This window comes from Corythoichthys intestinalis, chromosome 2 (assembly GCF_030265065.1).
Source record: "Corythoichthys intestinalis isolate RoL2023-P3 chromosome 2, ASM3026506v1, whole genome shotgun sequence".
Lineage (NCBI taxonomy): Eukaryota > Metazoa > Chordata > Actinopteri > Syngnathiformes > Syngnathidae > Corythoichthys > Corythoichthys intestinalis.
In genome coordinates, this window is record NC_080396.1 from 6,276,830 (window position 1) to 6,298,313 (window position 21,484).

General features: G+C 38.8%; 1 protein-coding gene across 1 annotated transcript; it reads right to left on the reverse strand.

Moving 5' to 3' along the window:
* Positions 1-88: 88 nt before the first annotated feature.
* Positions 89-18,725, reverse strand: LOC130931334 (L-rhamnose-binding lectin SML-like). The gene is made up of 9 exons (XM_057860054.1): positions 18,563-18,725; positions 18,418-18,450; positions 18,255-18,323; positions 5,019-5,154; positions 4,768-4,877; positions 3,033-3,077; positions 2,822-2,954; positions 2,653-2,756; positions 89-271 (listed from the first exon to the last, which is right to left on the reverse strand). The coding sequence occupies exons 1-9, from the start codon at positions 18,594-18,596 to the stop codon at positions 264-266; spliced, it is 672 nt and encodes a 223-aa protein (XP_057716037.1). The 5' UTR covers positions 18,597-18,725; the 3' UTR covers positions 89-263.
* Between the last annotated feature and the right edge of the window lie 2,759 nt (positions 18,726-21,484).

Genomic DNA, 21,484 nt, shown 5'->3' on the forward strand with positions numbered 1-21,484 from the left:
TGGAACAGCGGTGAGTCTGGAGTTCTAGGCTACCTTTAGGGGCTCTGTATTTTAGTTTTTCCACCATAATAAAAGCTTGACAAAGGAATGATTGCAAGAACAAATTTATTTGGGAGTGGAATTGAACAAATGTAAGGCAGATTATGTTTCTTCTATGTTGAAAGATCATGTTTCAGTGCCAATGACAGCCATCGACAAGCCATTCTTAAACAATGTGACTGTACTCCATGTTTTTTTTCCGGCAAGGTGTGCAAAGGTTAGGTCTATTGAACTGAAAAAAAAAAAAGAACAAAAATGTCAATTAGTTAATATAAATCAGGTGCTTCATATTTAAACAAATACTGTAAACTAGGGTTGCTCCGATCATGTTTTTTTCCTCCCGATCCGATCCCGATCGTTTGAGTATCTGCCGATCCCGATATTTCCCGATCCGATTGCTTTTTTTTGCTCCCGATTCAATTCCAATCATTCCCGATAATTTTTCCCAATCATATACATTTTGGCAATGCATTAAGGAAAAAATGAATAAAACTCGGACGAATATATACATTCAAAATACAGTACATAAGTACTGTATTTGTTTATCATGACAATAAATCCTCAAGATGGCATTTACATTATTAACATTCTTTCTGTGAGAGGGATCCATGGATAGAAAGACTTGTGACTTTGTATATTGTGACTAAATATTGTCATCTAGTGTATTTGTTGAGCTTTCAGTAAATGATACTGTAGCCATGCCCCAATGCATGATGGGAAGTGGAACCATGACAGTGCGTAGTGCTACCAATTGATATATCTTCTCAGCATTGGGAAATAAAATGAGGTGTTAAGAAAAAGATCAGTTGCTACCTTGCTTCCCCACATTACTTCCCATGATATTTCTAATCGTAGGGAGAGGGAATGTAAGGCTTTATCCAAATAAAATAATCCTCCAAAGGCTGCCAAAATTCACTCTACTCATTTTACGCTGCCTTTTATCTCTCTATATAGGTAAAATGGCGCCAGTACGGATTTAGCGCGACAATGCGTGAGTGGGTCGTGCAACGCATGCATTAATTGTAGAGCTGAAATGAGTCCTCGAGTAACTCGAGTTTAAAAACTGATCCGAGTAATTTTATTCATCTCGAGTAATCGTTTATTTTGAAAGCTCTAGGCATCACGTTTTGCTCGGACTACTTTTAATGCGGGACAACGCGCTGTCACGTGCGGAGAGGAGGAAGGGAAAAAAAAACTTACTGCAGCCGACAGCCGCCACAAACGACGCCGACGTTGCTCAATACTAGCCTGCACGATGCTACGTTGGTAACTGGTAGCGTCTGATGCGTCTCATAGAGATCACATGTATGTTGAACTAGATGCGAAATGACAGACTCGGCCGCGTCTGGGCAGCGTTAGTAAACAGCCGCCATCTTAAAGCAGTAGAGCGCTAAGCGCTAATAAAGAGCGCTAAGCGCTAATAAATAAGATTAACGTTACTGTTGCTACTAGCTCACGTAATGTTAGCCCTGCGGAGGGCTAGGTTTCAATTAATTATGACCACTGTCGATGCGTGGCTAACGTGTCTTACATACAGGCTTTAACATAACATAGCATTGTGGAGTGATGATGGTTGTAAAATAAAAACTTAATCATGCTAACTATCAATTTTAGCTCAGTAGTCATTGCTGGATAAAACACCTAGTAGCACTGGTCCCTAATGTGCTCCAATACAGCCTGTATCATACATTTATTTTGAACACAGCAAAAACTCAGAATCCTATCAGGACTTACAGTTTAGACTAACTTAAAACTTAACTAGAACTTAAAAATGGCTTGACACAAAGAGAAATTCAACTGAAACACGTGGGAAAAATCCTAACTTTTAACTGATGTGTGTTATCAAGCGTAAAGGCATTTTTAGGTAAGATATATATATATATATATATATATATATATATATATATATATTTTTTTTTAAATAAGATCTAAAGGTTTTTTGAGTGAAAGCAGTGAATTAGTCTTTTTTTAAAAATTCTAGTTACATCTGAGATGCAATTGTTGACTGTTTTCAACAATATACATCGAAAATAAAGACATTGATTGACTGAAAATGGTTCAAGATTAGACCTAAATTACACCTAAAAATGTATTTGTTTTATCCGATTACTCGATTAATTGCTAGAATTTTCAGTCGATTACTCGATTACTAAAATATTCGATAGCTGCAGCCCTAATTAATAGCTTTAAATATTTTAACCTGATACAATTTTTAAAAAACTTATTACCGCCGTTATCGGGATACATATGATAACCCTACCTTAAGCCTAAACCAAAGACTCTGGATGAGTGTAACATTATGTCTGTAACGTTAAATACAATTAGAAAACGATTTCATTAAAAAAATATATATATATATATTAAAAAAAGGCATGGCCGATACTTTTTTGCCGATTCCGATACTTTGAAAATGACGTGATCGGACCGATCGATCGGGACATCTCTACCTGGTATAATTCAATAATCAGAATTTGGATGTTTATGAATCGTTCTCGAATCTTCCACGGCCGAATCGCAAATAATCTATGAATCGGAAATTTCGCACGCCTCTAGTAATAACTCTGTCTTCTTCCCTAACAGTAAAAATGAGCTAAAAAAGCAAAAATTTCTTACATAGACAAGTGTAAGCAACCTCCAAGTACTTGTAAGTGCCTACACAGGGGTCTCCAAACACACTGTTGCTTGCACGAATGGTACAGTTGTTTTGCCCATTGCACCTATGAAGAGCAAAATATTAATATTAGGGCAGCCATTTTTTCCCTCCAAAAGTGTGCTACAGTACCTGTTGAGGACAATTTCAGTCGGGCGTAGGCATTCGACATTTTGTATCTGATTCGGAGGCCTCCTGAAGGCGCACGTGGTCTGGTCGCGACGTCCGTAGTCGGCACCGTAGATGAAGATAACTTGCCCGACATCTGGTGTGGTGATGAAAAGTTTAGTTAAGAGATATGTCACAGGAATTCATCGTAAAGCAAATGGAGGGTAACTCTTACCACAAGACAATTGCGCCAAAGACTCCTCGCATGCTACCACAGTAACTATTGGAGGACATTCAAAACAATAGTTATGAAACAATACAGTCCCTGACAAAAGTCTTGTCGCTTGTCCATTTTGTAGAAACGATGACTAATAACCTGACTTTTAATTATTCAATTGGTTTCAGAAATGGCTCATATGACAGCTAAGACCCTCCCAAATGATGTCGAATGTACAAAAATATATTTGTTTGACTGAAAAAAGATTTATCATTTAATGAAGACATAAAGGTCAAATTTTGGCAAGACAAAAGTTTTGTCGCCTACAGAATGTAGTGTGAAAAGTGAACAAAAAATGTACTTCAAGTACAAAAAAATGTTACATAACATGAGCGAATTAAGTAGTGGTGCTGTGAGATCCAAATTTAATATTTTTGTATGACTTCCATGGGCTTCGGCAAGGATTCATTCAATTTATTGATGAAGTCATCAGGAACATCAAAGAAAGCAGTCTTGCATGCCTCCCAGAGTTCATCAACATTTTTGGGTTTCGTCTTTCATGCTTCCTCTTTCACCCTGTTCAGGTCTGGTGACTGGGCTGGACAGTCCTGGAGGATCTTGATCTTCTTTGCCTTGAGGAGCTTTGAGGTAAAGATTGAAGTATGTGAATGGAGCACCATCCTGCTGCAGAATTTGTCCCTTTGTATGGTTAGGAATGTAAGAGGCAGCTACGATTTGTTGATATTTCAGACTATTTATGTTGCCTTCCACCCTGCAGATCTCTCGCACACCCGCATACTGGATGTAACCCCAGACCATGATTTTGCAACCACCAAACTTCACTGTTTTCTGAGTGAATCTCGGATCCATGCGGGCTCCAGTAGGCTGGATAGAATATTTGCTGCGACTGTGGTGTAATTCAATGGAAGATTCATCTGAAAAATCCACCTTTTGCCACAAAACAGTGAAGTTTTGTGGTGGCAAAATCATGGTCTGGGGTTACATCCAGTATGGGGGTGTGCGAGAGATCTGCAGGGTGAAGGCAACATAAATAGTCTGAAATATCAACAAATCTTCGATAAATCTTACATTCCTAATCATAAAAAGGGACAAATTCCGCAGCAGGATGGTGCTCCATCGCATACTTCAATCTCTACCTCAAAGTTCCTCAAGGCAAAGAAGATCAAGATCCTCCAGGATTGGCCAGCCCAGTCACCAGACATGAACAGGATGAAAGAGGAAGCATGGAAGACGAAACCCAAGAATGTTGATGAACTCTGGGAGGCATGCAAGACTGCTTTCTTTGATGTTCCTGATGACTTCATCAATAAATTGAATGAATCCTTGCCGAACCGCATGGATTCATGGTCCTTCAAGCCCATGGAAGTCATACAAAATATTAAAATTTGGATCTTGCAGCACCACTACTTAATTCGCTTATGTAACATATTTTTGTATTTGAAGTACATTTTTTGTTCAATTTTCACACCACTTTCTGTAGGCGACAAAACTTTTGTCTTGCCAAAATTTGACCTTTATGTCTTCATTAAATGGTGAACTTTTTATCAGTGAAACAAATATTTTTGTACATTCAACATCATTTGGGAGGGTCTTAGCTTTCATATGAGCCATTTCTGAAACCGATTGAATAATTAAAAGTCAGGTTATTAGCAATTGTTTCTACAAAATGGATAAGCGACAAGACTTTTGCCAGGGACTGTACATTGCACGCAATTCAACATGGGCTACGTACTTGCAGGCATGCAGGTGAAGTTGGTCTGCAAATATTTAAAGGTGCCAACACAGGGATCGGGAGTGCTAAAAAAACTTGTGTTTATGTCGCACGTCTTTTTGCCATTGCATCTGCAGATGTGACCAAAAAAAAGAACATTACGCATTTCGTGTTCATTTCCTGAAACGCCCCCAAATCAACAGGCACAAAATTCAACTCATTGCTTGCCATTGACCGTCATAGACGTATGGTGAAGTTCCCAGCCCTAGTACCTTGTTCTCAGGGTGTCAACTGCGCCTGGGCGAGCGCACTGCGTGTTTGCCACCTGCTGTGGAGGTCGGCCTTCGGCGCACACCGCCACGCTTGAGCGACCGTACAAAGCTTGCTCTATGATGATCACTCCTTCCTCTGTTACAAGACAAAATACACAGCACTGAAAAGGTTTCGATGAGGCATAGGCATGAATCACTTTAACCCAATCGATCGGGTCCGATCACGTCATTTTCAAAGTATCGGAATCGGCAAAAAAATATCGGACATGCCTTTTTTATATATATACTGTATATTTTTTAATTAAATCGTTTTCCAATTGTATTTAACGCTACAGACAAAATGTCTTACATTCATCCAGAGTCTTTAGTCTTGGCTTAAAGTAGGGCTATCAAATTTATCGCATAAACGGCGGTAATTAATTTCTTAAAAATTAATCACGTTAAAATATTTAATGCAATTAATGCATGCGCTGCACGCCCCACTCACGCATTGTCAATCTATAATGGCGCCGTTTTACCTCTATATAGAGCTAACAGGCAGCGTAAAATGAGTAGAGAGAATTTTGGCACTCTTTGGAGCCTCTTTATAATTGGCTAAGGCCTTAAAAACCCTCTCTCAACAATTAGTAATATCGTGGGAAACAATGTGGGGAAGAACGGTAGTGGTTGATCTTTTCCTTAACACCCTGTTACTTCCCAACGCAGAGAAGATATATCAATTGGTGCCACTACGCACGGTCATGGTTGCACTTCCCATCATGCATTTGGGCAGAACAGTTAAATGGCTACAGTATCATTTACTGAAAGCTCAATAAATACAGTAGATGGCAATATTTAGTCACAATATACAAAGTCACATTGATCCTTTAAGAATTACAAGTCTTTCTATCCGTGGATCCCTCTCACAGAAAATGTTAATCATGTAAATGCCATCTTGAGGATTTATTGTCATAATAAACAAATACAGTACTTATGTACTGTATGTTGAATGCATATATTCGTACGAGTTTTATTCATGTTTTTCTTAATGCATTGCCAAAATGTATATGATCGGGAAAAATTATCGGGAATGATTGGAATTGAATCGGGAGCAAAGAAAAAAGCAATCGGATCAGGAAATACCGGGATCGGCAGATACTCAAACTAAAACGATCGGGATCGGATCGGGAGCAAAAAAACATGATCGGAACAACCCTATTTAGAATAGAAATTTTTTTTTTTTTTAGACTATATTTTTTTCCCCAAGGGAAATAAAATATTTCTGTAGCCGGGGGTCTGTTATTTAAGCTATTTGTTGGTAAGGCCCTGGGGGTCAATGAGATCTGCCTGGAGTTCCTAAAGGCTCTGGAGGTTGTGGGACTGTTGTGGCTGACACGCCTCTACAACATCGCCTGGACATCGGGGACAGTGCCTCTGAATTGGCAGACTGCCGTGGTGGTCCCCCTTTTTAAGAAGGGGGACCGGAGGGTGTTTTCCAATTATAGAGGGATCACACTCCTCAGCCTCCCTGGTAAAGTCTATATAGGGTGCTGGAGAGGAGGGTCCGTCGGGAAGTCGAATCTCGGATTCAGGAGGAGCAGTGTGGTTTTCGTCCCGGCCGTGGAACAGTGGACCAGCTCTACACACTCACACAGGATCCTAGGGTGCATGGGAGTTCACTCAGCCAGTCTACATGTGTTTTGTGGACTTGGAGAAGGCGTTCAACTGTGTGCCTCTGGGAGTCCTGTGGGGGTAGCTCTGGGAGTACGGGGTACTGAGCCCCTTGGTAAGGGCTGTTCGGTCACTATACGACCGGTGTCAGAGTTTGGTCCGCATTGCCGGTAGTAAGTCTGTCAAGGAAGTTCAATTTGGAACCCCAAGACAAGTGGCAATCAATAGCTCAAATATAAGAGAAATGAATCAGACCCAGCCAAGGATTGCCTGCTTCGAAGACTTTATCTAAAAACGATATATATCAAGGATACAATGGCATGATCCAGCCAGGAGCTGTGAACACGCAGGAGTACAGAGAGACAAAGTGAGCCAAGTTCCTTTATACTATTGAAAGGGCGTCACACAAGGATGCTCACTGTGAAACAGAAGTAAAACTTATTACAGCCCAACCTGGGGATTTTCCACAGAAAAACATATTGAGCTATGACCTTGGGAATTTGGCCGTAGCAGGTGCGAGAGGGAGTAAAATCAGATAAGGCAGTCCACAGAAACTCTTTCTATTATGTTCAAAGAAATAGGTAGAGCACACAAACAAGAATAGATACAGTCACAGGCTGACTCACAGCACAAATGTATATACTTATAAGGCAGTTATGTGTTTTATAAGAATGAATAAAATATTCATTCCCAGTGATGGTTGCACTCTGCCAAGAATGCCGTTGGTCACAGATTTTGTTCATAATTTTTATGGACAGAGTTTCTAGGTGCAGCTGAAGCATTGGGGGGGGGGGGGGGGGTCCTGTTTGGTAGCCTCATCATTGCATCGCTGCTTTTTGCGGATGGTGTGGTGCTGTAGGCTTCATCAAGCCGTAGCTTCAAACTCTCACTGGAGTGGTTTGCAGCCGTGTGAGAAGCGGTCGGAATGAAGATCAGCACCTCCAAATCCGAGACCATGGTCCTTACTCGGGAAAATGTGGCATGCCCTCTCAGGGTCGGGGATGAGATCCTGCCTCAAGTGGAGGAGTTCAAGTATCTTGGGGTCTTTTCACGAGTGAGGGTAGGAGGGAGCGGGAGAATGACAGGCGGATCGGTGCAGCGTCTGCAGTGATGCGGACTCTGCACCGGTCCGTAGTGGTGAAGAAGGAGCTTAGCCGAAAGGCGAAGCTCTCGATTTACAAGTCGATCTACATTCCTACCCTCATCTATGGCCACGAGTTATGGGTCGTGACCAAAAGAACAAGATTCTGGATACAGCCGGTCGAAATGAGTTTCCCCCGCAGGGTGTCTGGACTCTCCTTTAGAGATAGGGTGAGAAGCTTGGTCATCCGGGAGGGACTCGGGTGTCGAGCCACTATTCCTTCGCGTTGAGAGGAGTCAGTTGAGGTGGCTCGGGCATCTGGTTCAGTTGCCTCCCGGACGCTTCCCTGAAGAGGTGTTCCGGGCTTGTCCCTCCGGCGGGAGGCCCCGGGGACGACCCAGGACACGCTAAAGAGATGTCTCTCGGCTGGTCTGGGAACACCTTGGTATCCCGCCGGAGGAGCTGGTTGAAGTGGCTGGGGAGAGGGAAGTCAGGGCTTCCCTGCTAAAGCTGGTGCCCCCTCCCGCGACCCGTCCCCGGATTAAGCGGCGGGCGGGCGGACGGATACTTTTTTTTTTCAACACAAATTGGAGCAGGGCGTCCAAACTATTTTTCAGCAAATTATGAAAATATCATTAAATATGGTCCACAAAAGAAGCTTAAATTCAGCCTACATTTTGTCGCACTTCTCAGTTTTAACACTAGATGGAGTTTATCATTTAATAATGAAATATGTTCCATTACAGCTAGTCACCAGGTTACGACGTACTCGACTTACATGATTTTGACTTTACAACGCTGGAATCCCGTCCGCCATTTTGTCTCCAGTGGTTTTTTTGTTTTGTTTTTTCTTTTGTCGCATGAACAGTACCTTATTGTACCTCAGATGATCTTTTTTTTTTTTTTGACTTTACTTTATTAATATGACATGTTCTGTCCTCACTAAACGTGAAGTTGTTCAGCTTTACAGACCTCAAACAATTGTGCCTTTGAAGCTTTTCACATGCTTCACTTTGGACAATTTGTAAGGCTGTAACACACATATGTACACTCATGTTCACAACGACACGCATTTTAACAATAAAACACTTGACACAAAACAATTGGTGTTCAAACATCCATCCAGTCTGATCAATATGTAAATTTAAAATTTCAATGGGTTCAAGCCTGAACTGTGACTTGGCCACTCCAGAACGTCTATTTTCTTCAGAAATCATTCTGAAGTTGATTTACTTCTGTGTTTTGGATCATTGTCTTGTTGCATCATCCATCCTCTTTTTAGCTTCAACTGTCTGACAGACGGCCTCTGGTTTTCTTGCAAAACATCCTGATAAACTTTTGAACCTTCCTCCTTTACCCTCTGCTTAGATGACATTAACCCTTGGTTCTCCTTTAACTTCCTCCTACTCAACAGCTCAAAAACAGAAGTCCTCCTAGTTGGAACCACCGCAATGCCCTCTCATGTCCATAAGTTCTCTTTTACCTTCAACAATGTACCGATCTTTCCTTTTACTCAGGTTAGGAGTCTGGGTGTCATCCTTGACAACACGCTCTCCTTCCGTTCACATGCAGTGGGGCAAATAAATATTTAGTCAACCACTATTTGTGAAAGTTCTCCCACTTGAACATATTAGAGAGGCCTGTAATCGTCAACATGGGTAAACCTCAAACATGAGAGAGAGAATGTGGAAAAACAGAAAATCACCTTGTTTCATTTTTAAAGAATTTATTTGCAAATCATGGTGGAAAATAAGTATTTGGTCAATACCAAAAGTTCATCACAATACTAGTGATGTGACGAAATGGGCCGAGGTTCCGAAGCTTGTGTCGAGTAATGGGAGGGGTGTTTCCACGAAGCTTGTAGCGAGGCGCGCGTCATTTCGGCAGAACCCGGAAACGATGACGTGAGAAGCCTCGCCGGCCGGCTGAATCTCATGAGCGCTTCGGAAGTGATCCGACGTTCGGCGCGCATTGCAAACACAGTAGGCTACAGACTACGGTATAAATTGGTTGCAAAACGCAATGGCGATCGCCTGTTATCTCACATTTTGTGCATTTCGGGCTCCTGTACTTGTTACATGATCTGTGCGCAACAGTGCAACCAGTGCAATCTCTTTTCGAGCCTTGTCCTTTTCTTGCGATGAAAACTGCGCAAAAAAAAGCAATCCTCCCCTGTATGGGAACATTTTCATTTGATTGCTTTCGATAAAATAAAGGAGAAGAACTACATTAATATAAATGTGAGTGTGTGTACCTATCTGAACCAAACATCAACAGAATGAACAATCCATTAGTGTACTAGGAGGCACAAAAGAATACCTACCCAAATTTATCTAAACTGGCACTCACATTTATCAGCACCCCAGCTTCATCTGTGCCTTGTGAAAGAATATTTTCTAAAGCTGGTGAAATATTGTCCAAAAAAAAGAAACCGTTTAAAGCCAGCCACTGTGGGAAAGCTATTATTTCTCAACAAAAATGAATAACAAATTATCCTTACCACTTGTTGTATTTTGTTCACATACTAAATTACTAACGTAAGCACATTCATATCTTTGTCATAATCAAATAACCATTGAATTCTTAACAATGTTGACCTCTTGGGCTTGTAGACCACTTGATGGCGCCATAGAGTAAATGAAGCACAATGAAGCTTTGCTACATGTGCAAACCAATTGGCTGCAAAGCTTCATTGCTTCATGAGGCTCCATTTGGCCATCACTGCACAATACCTTGTTATGTACCCTTTGTTAGCAATAACGGAGGCCAAACGTTTTCTGTAACTCTTCACAAGCTTTTCACACACTGTTGCTGGTATTTTGGCCCATTCCTCCATTCAGATCTCCTCTAGAGTAGTGTTTCGGGGCTGTCGTTGGGCAACACGGACTTTCAACTCCCTCCACAGATTTTCTATGGGGTTGAGATCTGGAGACTGGCTAGGCCACTCCAGGACCTTGAAATGCTTCTTACGAAGCCACTCCTTTGTTGCCCTGGCTGTGTGTTTGGGATCATTGTCATACCTGAAAGACCCAGCCACGTCTCATCTTCAATGGCCTTGCTGATGGAAGGAGATTTTCACTCAAAATCTCTCAATAAATGTCCCCATTCATTCTTTCCTTTACACAGATCAGTCATCCTGGTCCCTTTGCAGAGAAACAGCCCAAAAGCATGATGTTTCAACTCCCATACTTCAGAGTGGGTATGGTGTTCTTCGGCTGCAATTCAGGTATTCTTTCTCCTCCAAACACGAGAACCTGTGTTTCTACCAAAAAGTTCTATTTTGGTTTCATCTGACCACGTAGTCCTCTTCTGGATCATCCAAATGCTCTCGAGCGAACCGCAGACAGGCCTGAAATGTACTTTCTTCAGCAGGGGGACACGTCTGGCAGTGCAGGATTTGAGTCCCTGGCGGCGCATTGTGTTACTGATAGTAGCCTTTGTTTCTGTGGTCCTAGCTTTCTGTAGGTCATTCACTAGGTCCCCCCGTGTGCTTCTGGGATTTTTGCTCACCATTCTTGTTATCATTTTGACGCCACGGGGTGAGATCTTGCATGGATCCTCAGATCGAGGGAGATTATCAGTGGTCTTGTATGTCTTCCATTTTCTAATAATTGCTCCCACAGTGGATTTCTTTACACCAAGCGTTTTACCCATTGCAGATTCAGTCTTCCCTGCCTGGTGCAGCTCTACAATTTTGTCTCCGGTGTCCTTCGACAGCTCTTGGTTCTTGGCCATAGTGGAGTTTGGAGTGTGACTGACTGAAGTTGTGGACAGGTGTCTTTTATATCAATAATGAGTTAAAACAGGTGCCATTAATACAGGTAACGAGTGGAGCCTCGTTAGACCTCGTTAGAAGAAGTTAGACCTCTTTCTTCACTCTTTCATTTTTCCTCCACACTTTACATTGTAGTGTTACTCCCAAACAATTCAACTTTCGTTTTATCAGTCCACAAAATATATTGCCAAAACTTCTGTGGAGTGTCCAAGTGCCTTTTTGCGAACAATAAACGAGGAAAATTTTTGTTTTTGTTTTTGTTTTTTTAGACAGCAGTGGCTGCCTCCGTGGAGTCCTCCCATGAACACCATTCTTCTGTAAATCTTTAGCAGACATTCAAGGGTTCTTTTTCACTCTCTGAGTATTCTGCGCTGAATTCTTGGCGTCATCTTTGGTGGACGGCCACTCCATGGCAGAGAAGCAACAGTGACAAACTCTCTCCATTTGGAGACAAAGTCTCTGACTGTCGATTGATGAACATCCAGACTTTTAGACATGGTTTTGTATCCTTTCCTAGCTTTATACAAATCAACAATCCTTGATCGCAGGTCTTCAGACAGCTCTTTTGACCGAGCCATGATGCACGTCAGACAATGCTTCTCATCAAGATTCTTACCAGGTGTGTGTTTAATAGTGGGCAGGGCCGCTTTAAACCACTCATCAGTTATTGCGCACACACCCTGATATGATAATTATTTAATGGTTATTCAATATTTGTTTTTACCAATGAAGGCTCACAATAAAGTATTGATTGCTATAATAGGATGTTCCATGATTGATTGCACTAAGTGACATTTTTGGAATTGATAACTATAGACATGTTTAGCTCTTGATAATACTGCCTTGTCATTCTGACCGGTTTAAACCGGCCTAGGTTCCAAAGGTCAACTTCAATACATTTAAGGAACCATGTTGTTGCATTTTATTACTTACCAAATGCTATTGCTTCATGAAATGTATTTGATGAGATAGTTATTAAGTTGTTGTTACATATTTGCGTTTATCAATTGCTGCCCGCAATGAAGAAATGCTTTTGCTTATCACTGCCTGCAATGAAGAAATGCTTTTGCTTATTATTATTGTTCACAAAGAATGTTTTGTCTTGCCTGGTCAAGGTCAGAAGAGGCAGTTTTGCTTTGCTGAAATGTGCTGACACATATGAATATAATTCCACCTACATGCACACACATAGCCAAACAAAGACATGAGGTGTCGCCAGCTTGCTTCCCCTTTTTCCCTTTCAGGGCAAGCTTTCAGGGCTGTTGCTAGGGTCATCCCAAATAAGAAGCGAGGTGAATGAGGGGCTAGTTAGAACGATTGTTGAAGCTAATTAGCATCTTCTTTCTCCTTGCAAGCTTTTCAACTAAATTGAGTGCCTTCTCTCCTTATGCTGGGTAATATTATAAATGTCTACCTAAGGATTCATATCTGAATTTGACACACCTGACTTAAATTGTTTGGTAAAAATTGGTTTCAATTGCTCTTTAAGTCTCTTTAGGCAGAGGGTTCACTTACTAATTTGACCCCTTCTCTCATTGTTTGCACGCTATCCTCATTAAAATATGAAAACCTATAAATGTTTGGGTGGTTTTAGTTAAAGCAGACAGTTTTTACATCTGTGTGATTTTGACAAAGATCAGATCACATTTGATGGTGATTTTATGCAGAAATGTGAGAAATTCCAAAAGGTTCAGAAACTTTTTCATACAGCTTTATACAGTACAGGCCAAAAGTTTGGACATATCTCATTCATGTGTTTTCTTTGTGTTCCTGACTATTTACATTGTGAATTCTCACTGAAGGTCATAAAACTATGAACACGTATGAAATTATGTACTTAGCAAAAAAATAATAAAATGAATGAATAAATAAATAAATAAATAAAAAAGGTGAATAGCAAAAAACATGTATAGTATTCTAGTATCTTCAAAGTAGCCACTCTTTGCTCTGGTTACTTTTTTGCACAGTCTTGCCATTCTCTTGATGAGCTTCAAGAGGGAGTCACCTAAAATGGCTTTTGACTTCACAGGTATGCCTTTTCGAATTTATTGCTTTATCAGTGGACTTGGGACCTTCATTTGTGTTGCATTAAATGAGGTGTGTCCAAACTTTCGGCCTTTACTGTGTATTATATATGGTGGAAAACACAGACAAGGCTGAAAAAGCAGTTTCTGCTCTTGCACCCCTCTTTAAAAGAAACTGCTGTATTTTAAGCCAAATGCTGCCATAGCAGATTCATGGCGCATTAAGTCCCCGAACTATTTTTAATTTGTCCGCTTTACCCTGGAAACACCCGTTTACAGACGTCGCGCAACCGCTTTTGTTTCAACCTAGCCGTAAAAAGAAGGTAAGTAATCGTATTTATTATTTGAAATTTGTCATTTTTAGCTTTGAATCATTAATTGATGTCTAATATTCAGTTAAAAAATGACTTTAAAAAATTATTTACTCGCATATTTTAAACATTTAAACAAATTACATCAAAATGAAAAAATTAGTGTCTGTAAAAACGTCACGGATATCTACCTCATAACTATCGCTTAATTGTATTTTTTTCGTTACTGTCGCATTTTCCCCAATATTTTAGATGATAAATAATCGATCCAAACAAAGATAAATTGGGAAAAAAACGTTTAAAGGGTAAATATATAAAAATGAAAATCTCGACAATTCCTTGGTGTCTGTGATTTCTGCATCGCGACCCTTTTTATATGACCATGTTTCACCCATAAAATCCCCCCAAATCCAGCTAGCTGTGGCCATTCACATCTCTGTGTTGACACTCGGTGATACATGGAGTTTTTGGATCGAAAAGAGGTACTGTAGGTACGCGATAATATCTTGTTAAAATCATGCCGTCTTTAATTATGCTCTTGCTTGCTCTCACCTCCAGTTAGGGTTTTGCTGTTTAAATTTCTATATTTTTAAATGACCTGCTGTTCAAAATTTTTATTCCACCAGAAAATTGAGGTTTAAGCTTTTTAAGCGTGTGATACATCATTGGAAAGCTTAAAATCTCAATTTTATGGTGGAATAAAAATTTTGAACAGGAGGGCTTTTTTTTTTTAAATGAGCACGCAAGAGCAGAATTACAGACGCCATAAATTTAACGAGATATTATTGCGTACTTACCTTGTTTTGATCCAAAAACTCCATGTAGCATGTATCACTGAATGTCAAGACACAGCTGTGAATGGCCACAGCTGGATTTTTGGGGGATTTTATGGGTGAAACATGGTCATATAACAAGGGTTGCGATGCAGAAATCGCAGACATCAAGGAGTGGTCGATATATTATTTTTCATATACTGTAGTTACCTTTTTAAACGCTTTTTTCCAATCTTTGTTTGGATCGATTATTTATCATCTAACATATCGGAAAAAATGTGACAGAAACACACACAAAAAAAAAATACAACTAGGCCTGCAAGCAGGACTGAACGGGCCCTCGCAATCTAGCACAACTCGGACGTCACGCAACTCAGACAGTGTGCAGGTCAGGGTGGTGGCAGATCCTTAAGAGGAAAAACCCCTATTGGAGAGAGTACTACAAAAAAGGAGCGAATAAAGGGTCGTCACGGTAACAGACAGAGACATGTGGACATGGGCCGTAAAATAAGTATTTCAAAAGGTCTTGAAACTACAATGACCAACCTGAAAAGAACTGGACATATATTAGAAAAATGAATGACTTTCTATTGCCACTAGTTGGCGCTGTAGGGTTGATGCAAATGACCCCTACAGAACCCTTCAGAGTATGACTCAACAAGCACGAGATGTTCGGCGCAGATATGTTGTAGAAGTTATGACTATTCAAAACTTGAGGTGAGACGAAATGGCTTCAGTCATTTTCACTTCTCCTGTTGGACTCTTCTGCTTCAACCAAACCTCAGTATTTTTCATCAGGCACCTGAACACATGTCTTATAGCTCCCCTGATGCAGGTTTCAGGTGAATAGATTTTTTTCCTTGGAGGACGAGCTAGGCCTAATGGGTAATGTTTCAATGCATTCGTGTTAAGGGTGGGATCCCGCACATACACGCCAGATAAGAAAAAGATTGAACGTTGTGTCAAGGAGCTATTAGTCTTTTACTGAATTAGTCATTTTGCCGAAAAAAATGGCCGAATTTGGAACCACGCCCAGGTCAAACCCATGAATGAAAACGCACCATTTTGAAAATTTTAGATATCCTACGTCTCCTGAATAGTCTCACCAATTTTGAAGATGATACAACTAACTCCCTCTGTGACAAGGTCTCAAATGTGCACCCTGTTAATTGATAAAAATTTCACATTCGATCCAAAATACCCGATTTCCTGTTGGGTTTGGAATATGGGTTCAAGAGACTTTTTGGAGCAGTTTTGCACAAGGTATCGACTCCCCAAATTTCATTGCTCTACGTTTAAAAAACCAAATAGGAAACTCTTTTTTGAAAAATTCAAGGGGGCGCCACTGAGCCATTTTGTTAAATTTTTTTGTAACGTCACAAGATTATCAAAATCCACGCAAAGCCGCATGTATGTGCAAAATTTGGTGAGTTTTCGTGCATGTTCCGGCCTCCAAATGTAAACTATACTACAAATGGATAAAAATTTCACATTCGATCCAAAATACCCGATTTCCTGTTGGGTTTGGAATATGGGTTCAAGAGACTTTTTGGAGCAGTTTTGCACAAGGTATCGACTCCCCAAATTTCATTGCTCTACGTTAAAAAAACCTAATAGGAAACGCCTTTTTGAAAAATTCAAGGGGGCGCCACTGAGCCATTTTGTTAAATTTTTTTGTAACGTCACAAGATTATCAAAATCCACGCAAAGCCGCATGTATGTGCAAAATTTGGTGAGTTTTCGTGCATGTTCCGGCCTCCAAATGTAAACTATACTACAAATGGATAAAAATTTCACATTCGATCCAAAATACCCGATTTTCTGTTGGATTTGAAAAATGGGTCCAAGAGACTTTTTGGAACAGTTTTGCATAAGGTATGGACTCCCCAAATTTCATTGCTCTACGTTGAAAAAAACCCAATAGGAAAGGCCTGCTTTAAAACTTCTTTCTGTCGCCACTAGTTGGCACTGTAGAGTTGATGCAAATGACCCTTACAAGACCCTTCAGGGTATGACTCTCAACAAGCACGGGACGTTTGGCGCAGATATGTTGTATATCTGCTGAGTTATGATTGTTCAAAATTTTTTGCCAGACAAATTGTTGACGGTCATTTTCACTTCCTGTTTGGACCCCTCCGCTTCAACGAAACCTCAATATTTTTCATCAGGCACCTGAACACAGGTCTTAAGCCTCCCCTGATGCAGGTTTGAGGTCAACAGATTTTTTTCCCTTGGAGGAGGAACCTGTCTTGTAAAAACAAGGCATTTCCTGTTCTCACTAGGGGGCGCTAGGCCTAATGGGTAATATTTCAATGCACTCGTGTTAAGGGTGGGATACCGCACAACAAGTATTTGATACACTGCCAATGGGAAACCCATTGGCAGTGTATCAAATACTTGTTCTCCCCACTGTACATGCCAGATATGAAAAAGACTGAACGGTGTGTCAAGGAACTATTAGTCGTTTACTGAATTTGTCATTTTGCCGAAAAAAAATGGCCGACTTTGGCACCACGCCCAGGTCAGACCCGTGAATGAAAATGCACCATTTTAAAAACTTAAGCTCTCACATGTCTCCTGAACATTCTCACCAATTTTGAAGATGATCCAACTAACTCCCTCGGTGAAAAGGTCTCAAATGTGCACCCGGTAAATCGATAAAAATTTCATATTCGATCCAAAATAACCGATTTCCTGTTGGGTTTGGAATATGAGTGTAAATGCTTTTTTGGAGTGGTTTTGGACAAGGTATAGACTCCCCAAATTTCATCGCTCTGCGCTAAAAGACCCTAATGTTATAGGCCAATTTTAAAATTTCAAGGGGGCGCCACTAAGCCATTTTATTACATTTTTTGCAACGTTGCAAAATTATCGAAATTTCCAGTTTTCCGCACGTATGTGCAATTTTTGGTGACTTTTCGTGCATGTTCAGGCCTCCAAATTGCCCGTTTTAATTTGCCCTGGAAAAATAAATAAATAAATTAATTAATTAAAAAAAATAATTTAAAAAATCCTTTGCAAAACAATAGGGCCTTCGCACGCTTAGTGCTCGGGCCCTAATTAAGCGATAGTTATGAGGTAAATATCCGTGACTTTTTTACAGACACGTAATTTGTTTAAAGGTAACACATATCTTAAAATAGACAATTTTCAACAGGGGGAATTATAAACTCTGAAAAATCTATGGCATTAGAATTAAAAGTTTAAAATATGCGAGTGAATAATTTTTTAAAGTTGTTTTTTTTCTTCCTTTTTTTTTTTTTTAAATGAGATATTAGGCATCAATTAATGATTCTAAGCTAAAAATGACAGACATTTTGAATAATGAATATAATTAATTACCTTCGTTATATGGCAGGGTTGAAACAAAACCGATTGTGCGACGTGTGTAAACGGTGGTTTTCAGGGTAAAACGGGAAAATTAAAAATACTTCGGGGGCTTCATGCGCCATGAATCTGCTATGGCAGCATATAGACATATTGTTCTATCAAACGCAACAGTTCTTTTGGCATAAAATACATCAGTTTCTTTGAAAGAGGAGTGCAAGAGCAGAAACTGCTTTTACAGTCTTGAATGTGTTTTTCACCATATATATATTTAAGTTATTGGCCAAAGTTTTACCACAGTGTAGACGATGGACGTTCAAATTGTGGGAATCACAGGTGGTCATTTGCTCTTCTGAATCAACAACTGAGGTAAGCAACATGAATGAATGTTAGAACAGATTTTCAAAAACTAGGGAATCAAATGTATGTATATAATGCCTATGATCTTTCATGCTTACCTGCTATGAGGACAAAACCTGTCGCTACCAGCACTGGAACACAAACAGTACATGAATTAGGTGGACATTTTTGGACTGTGGATCCTAGTTGCAAATCAAACATTGGAACACTTCAGCACTCGATTTTTTAAAAGTAAATACTCACCAAGTGCAGAGTAGAAACTGAAGCGGGAAGGCATCTTTCACTGGATGGGGTCGTTCAGAAGAGGATCGTTCGTATGTATAATGGCTGTAAACGTCTCCCGCTTACTTCCTTTTTATATCAAACGTTACAGAGCTATGTTTTAATCTCTCGGTTGCTTCAGTGAGGAAAAACCATGAGATGTGTTGACAGATTGCGAAACACAAGCCTCTGGACATGGTGAGCTCTACATTGCTTAACCGTTGCGGAATATCTTATTGCCCCAATAAAAGTCTTCCTCAAAGTGGCACAATTCCATTATAGTAATTCTTGTTTTAATATAATACAGAGTTCTCAACTTCTGAATATTGCTTAGAGTGAGTTTACGTGCGCAGTAGGGGTGCATAGGCGAAGTTTGACTTTCGGGGAAGGGAGGCATAACATGTTGATGACCCTGAAACGCAGTGTCAACAATAAAATTAACTTACAAGAATATTAATAACAATAAGTTGACAATGAGCGTTTTTTGTTTCCCATCATTCTTGAGGGAAATTGTAAATCAGGCTGCTTAGGCAATACTTTTCGCCAAGATCGTCATCCATTGAATATGGTACGCCCGTCAGTGTCGTGCCAATGTAGTTACCCCGGTCGAATATTGTATGCCCTGGGCAGAGATATATGGAGGTAGATTTGTGTCTTTATTTTTCAATCCCAAAAAAAGTTGCTTCAGTGGAAAAAAAAAAAAAATAGTTGCTTCAATAGAAATATATATTTTCAACCAAAAAAAGGCACTTCAATCAAAAAAGAACTAAAAAAAAACTAAATTAAAAAAATGCATGTGAGAGCAATTTTTCTTTGATTGTTTTATTTTTTTATGTCAATTTTTTTTTTTTTTGGTTTAAGCAACTTTTTTGATTGGAGTAATGTTGAATTTTGTTCAGGCCACATTTTGGCTAGGACATTTTTGTCTTTATTATTCAATCAAAAAATAAGTTGCTTCAAAAAATATTTTTTTTTTTCAAAAAGAAAAATCACTTTAATCAAAAAAAAAAAAAAAAAAAAATTTCAATCATAGAAAAAGTTTTTGAATGTGAAAAAATATTTGAGATTGAAAAATTTGCATTTGAACACTTTCATTGAAAAAGTTTGCTTTGATTGAAGCAATCCTTTTTGCATTTGGGCCATATTATGGGTAGGACATTTGTGTCGAAATAATTCAATCCCCCCCAAAAATTGCTTCAATCAAAATATATATTTTCAACCAAAAAAAAAAAAAGGCACTTCAATCAAAAAAATAAATAAATAAATAAATAAAAAAAAATAAAAATGCATTTGAAAGCAATTTTTCTTTATTTATTTATTTTTTAATCAATTTTTTTGTTTTATTTTTTGGTTGAAGCAACTTTTTTGATTGGAGTAATGTTTTTTTGTTATGGCCACATTTTGGCTAGGACATGTTTGTCTTTATTATTCAATCAAAAAATAAGTTGCTTCAAAAAATATATTTTCAAATAGAAAAATCACTTAAAATTTCAATCATAGAAAACGTTTTTGAATGCGAAAAAATATTTGAGATTGAAAAATTTGCATTTGAAACCTTTTTCATTGAAAAAGTTTGCTTTGATTGAAGCAATCCTTTTTGCGTTTGGGCCATATTATGGGTAGGACATTTGTGTCGAAATCATTCAATCCCCCCCCCCAAAATTGCTGCAATCAAAAAAAAAATTTTCAATCAGAAAAAAATAATTTTTTGAAATATGTTCTTTTCATTTTTTGAAATTTATATGCAAGCAAATGACCACCTAAGGTTTTGACCCATTACAAAAATATATTTTTATGTTCGTTTCATTCAATTTTGTTGCAGTTTTATGGCTTTACAACTTTCATATATATATATATATATATATATATATATATATATATATATATATATATATATATATATATATATATATATATATATATATATAAGGAAGTCAATTACATGCAATCAAACTTTTTGGCCACCAGGGGAGGGCCTGGCCCCCCCTTAAAATCTGCTTATGTAGGGGTGTGACAATAAGTGTGTCACTAACGCGTTACTGTAAATTGATTAATTTCGTTCAGTAATGAGCAATCTAAAGCGTTCATTTTTCCAAACCAGTAATCTGATTCAAGTTAGTTTCCTTAGTCTCATACATAAGCGGAGTTTAAGGGGGGGCCAAGGGGTCCAGGCACCCCTGGTGGCCGAAAAGTGTCATTGCATCAATTGACTTTCCTATCTATATATACTGTATGTACTGTATAGAAGTTGTAAAGCAATAAAACAAACAAAAAATGAATGAAATGAACAAGACATTTTTATAATGGGTCAAAATGATTTTTCGAACAGATCATGTGACGAGCACCTCAGAAGGTCATTTGCTTTGCATATTATTTTCAAAAATAATTCATATATAATAATTCAATACTCAAAAACAATTTTTTTTTCTAATGATTTTTTTCTTTGTTTGAATTTTTTTGGGGGGGAATGAAGCAACTTTTTAGGGGATTGAATGATTTAGACACAAATGTCACACAAAAAGGATTGCTAAAATCAAAGGAAAAAATTTTAACAAAAAATTTAGTGTTCAAATGCAAAAATTTTTTGCATTCAAAAACTTTTCCATGATTGAAATTTTTCTTTTTTTGATTGATGTGATTTTTCTTTTGAATAAATATATTTTTTGTTTGAAGCAACTTAGTTTTTGATTGAATAATAAAGACTCAAATGTCCTATCCAACATGAGGCCCAAACGCAAAACAACATTACTTCAATCAAAAAAGTTGCTTCAAAAAAAAAAAAAAAAAATGGACATAAAAAAAATCCAAAGAAAAATAGCTTTCAAATGCATTTTTTTGTTTCAAATTTAACTTATTTTTTTAAATTGAAAATATTTTGATTGAACCTTTTACTTCAATCAAAAA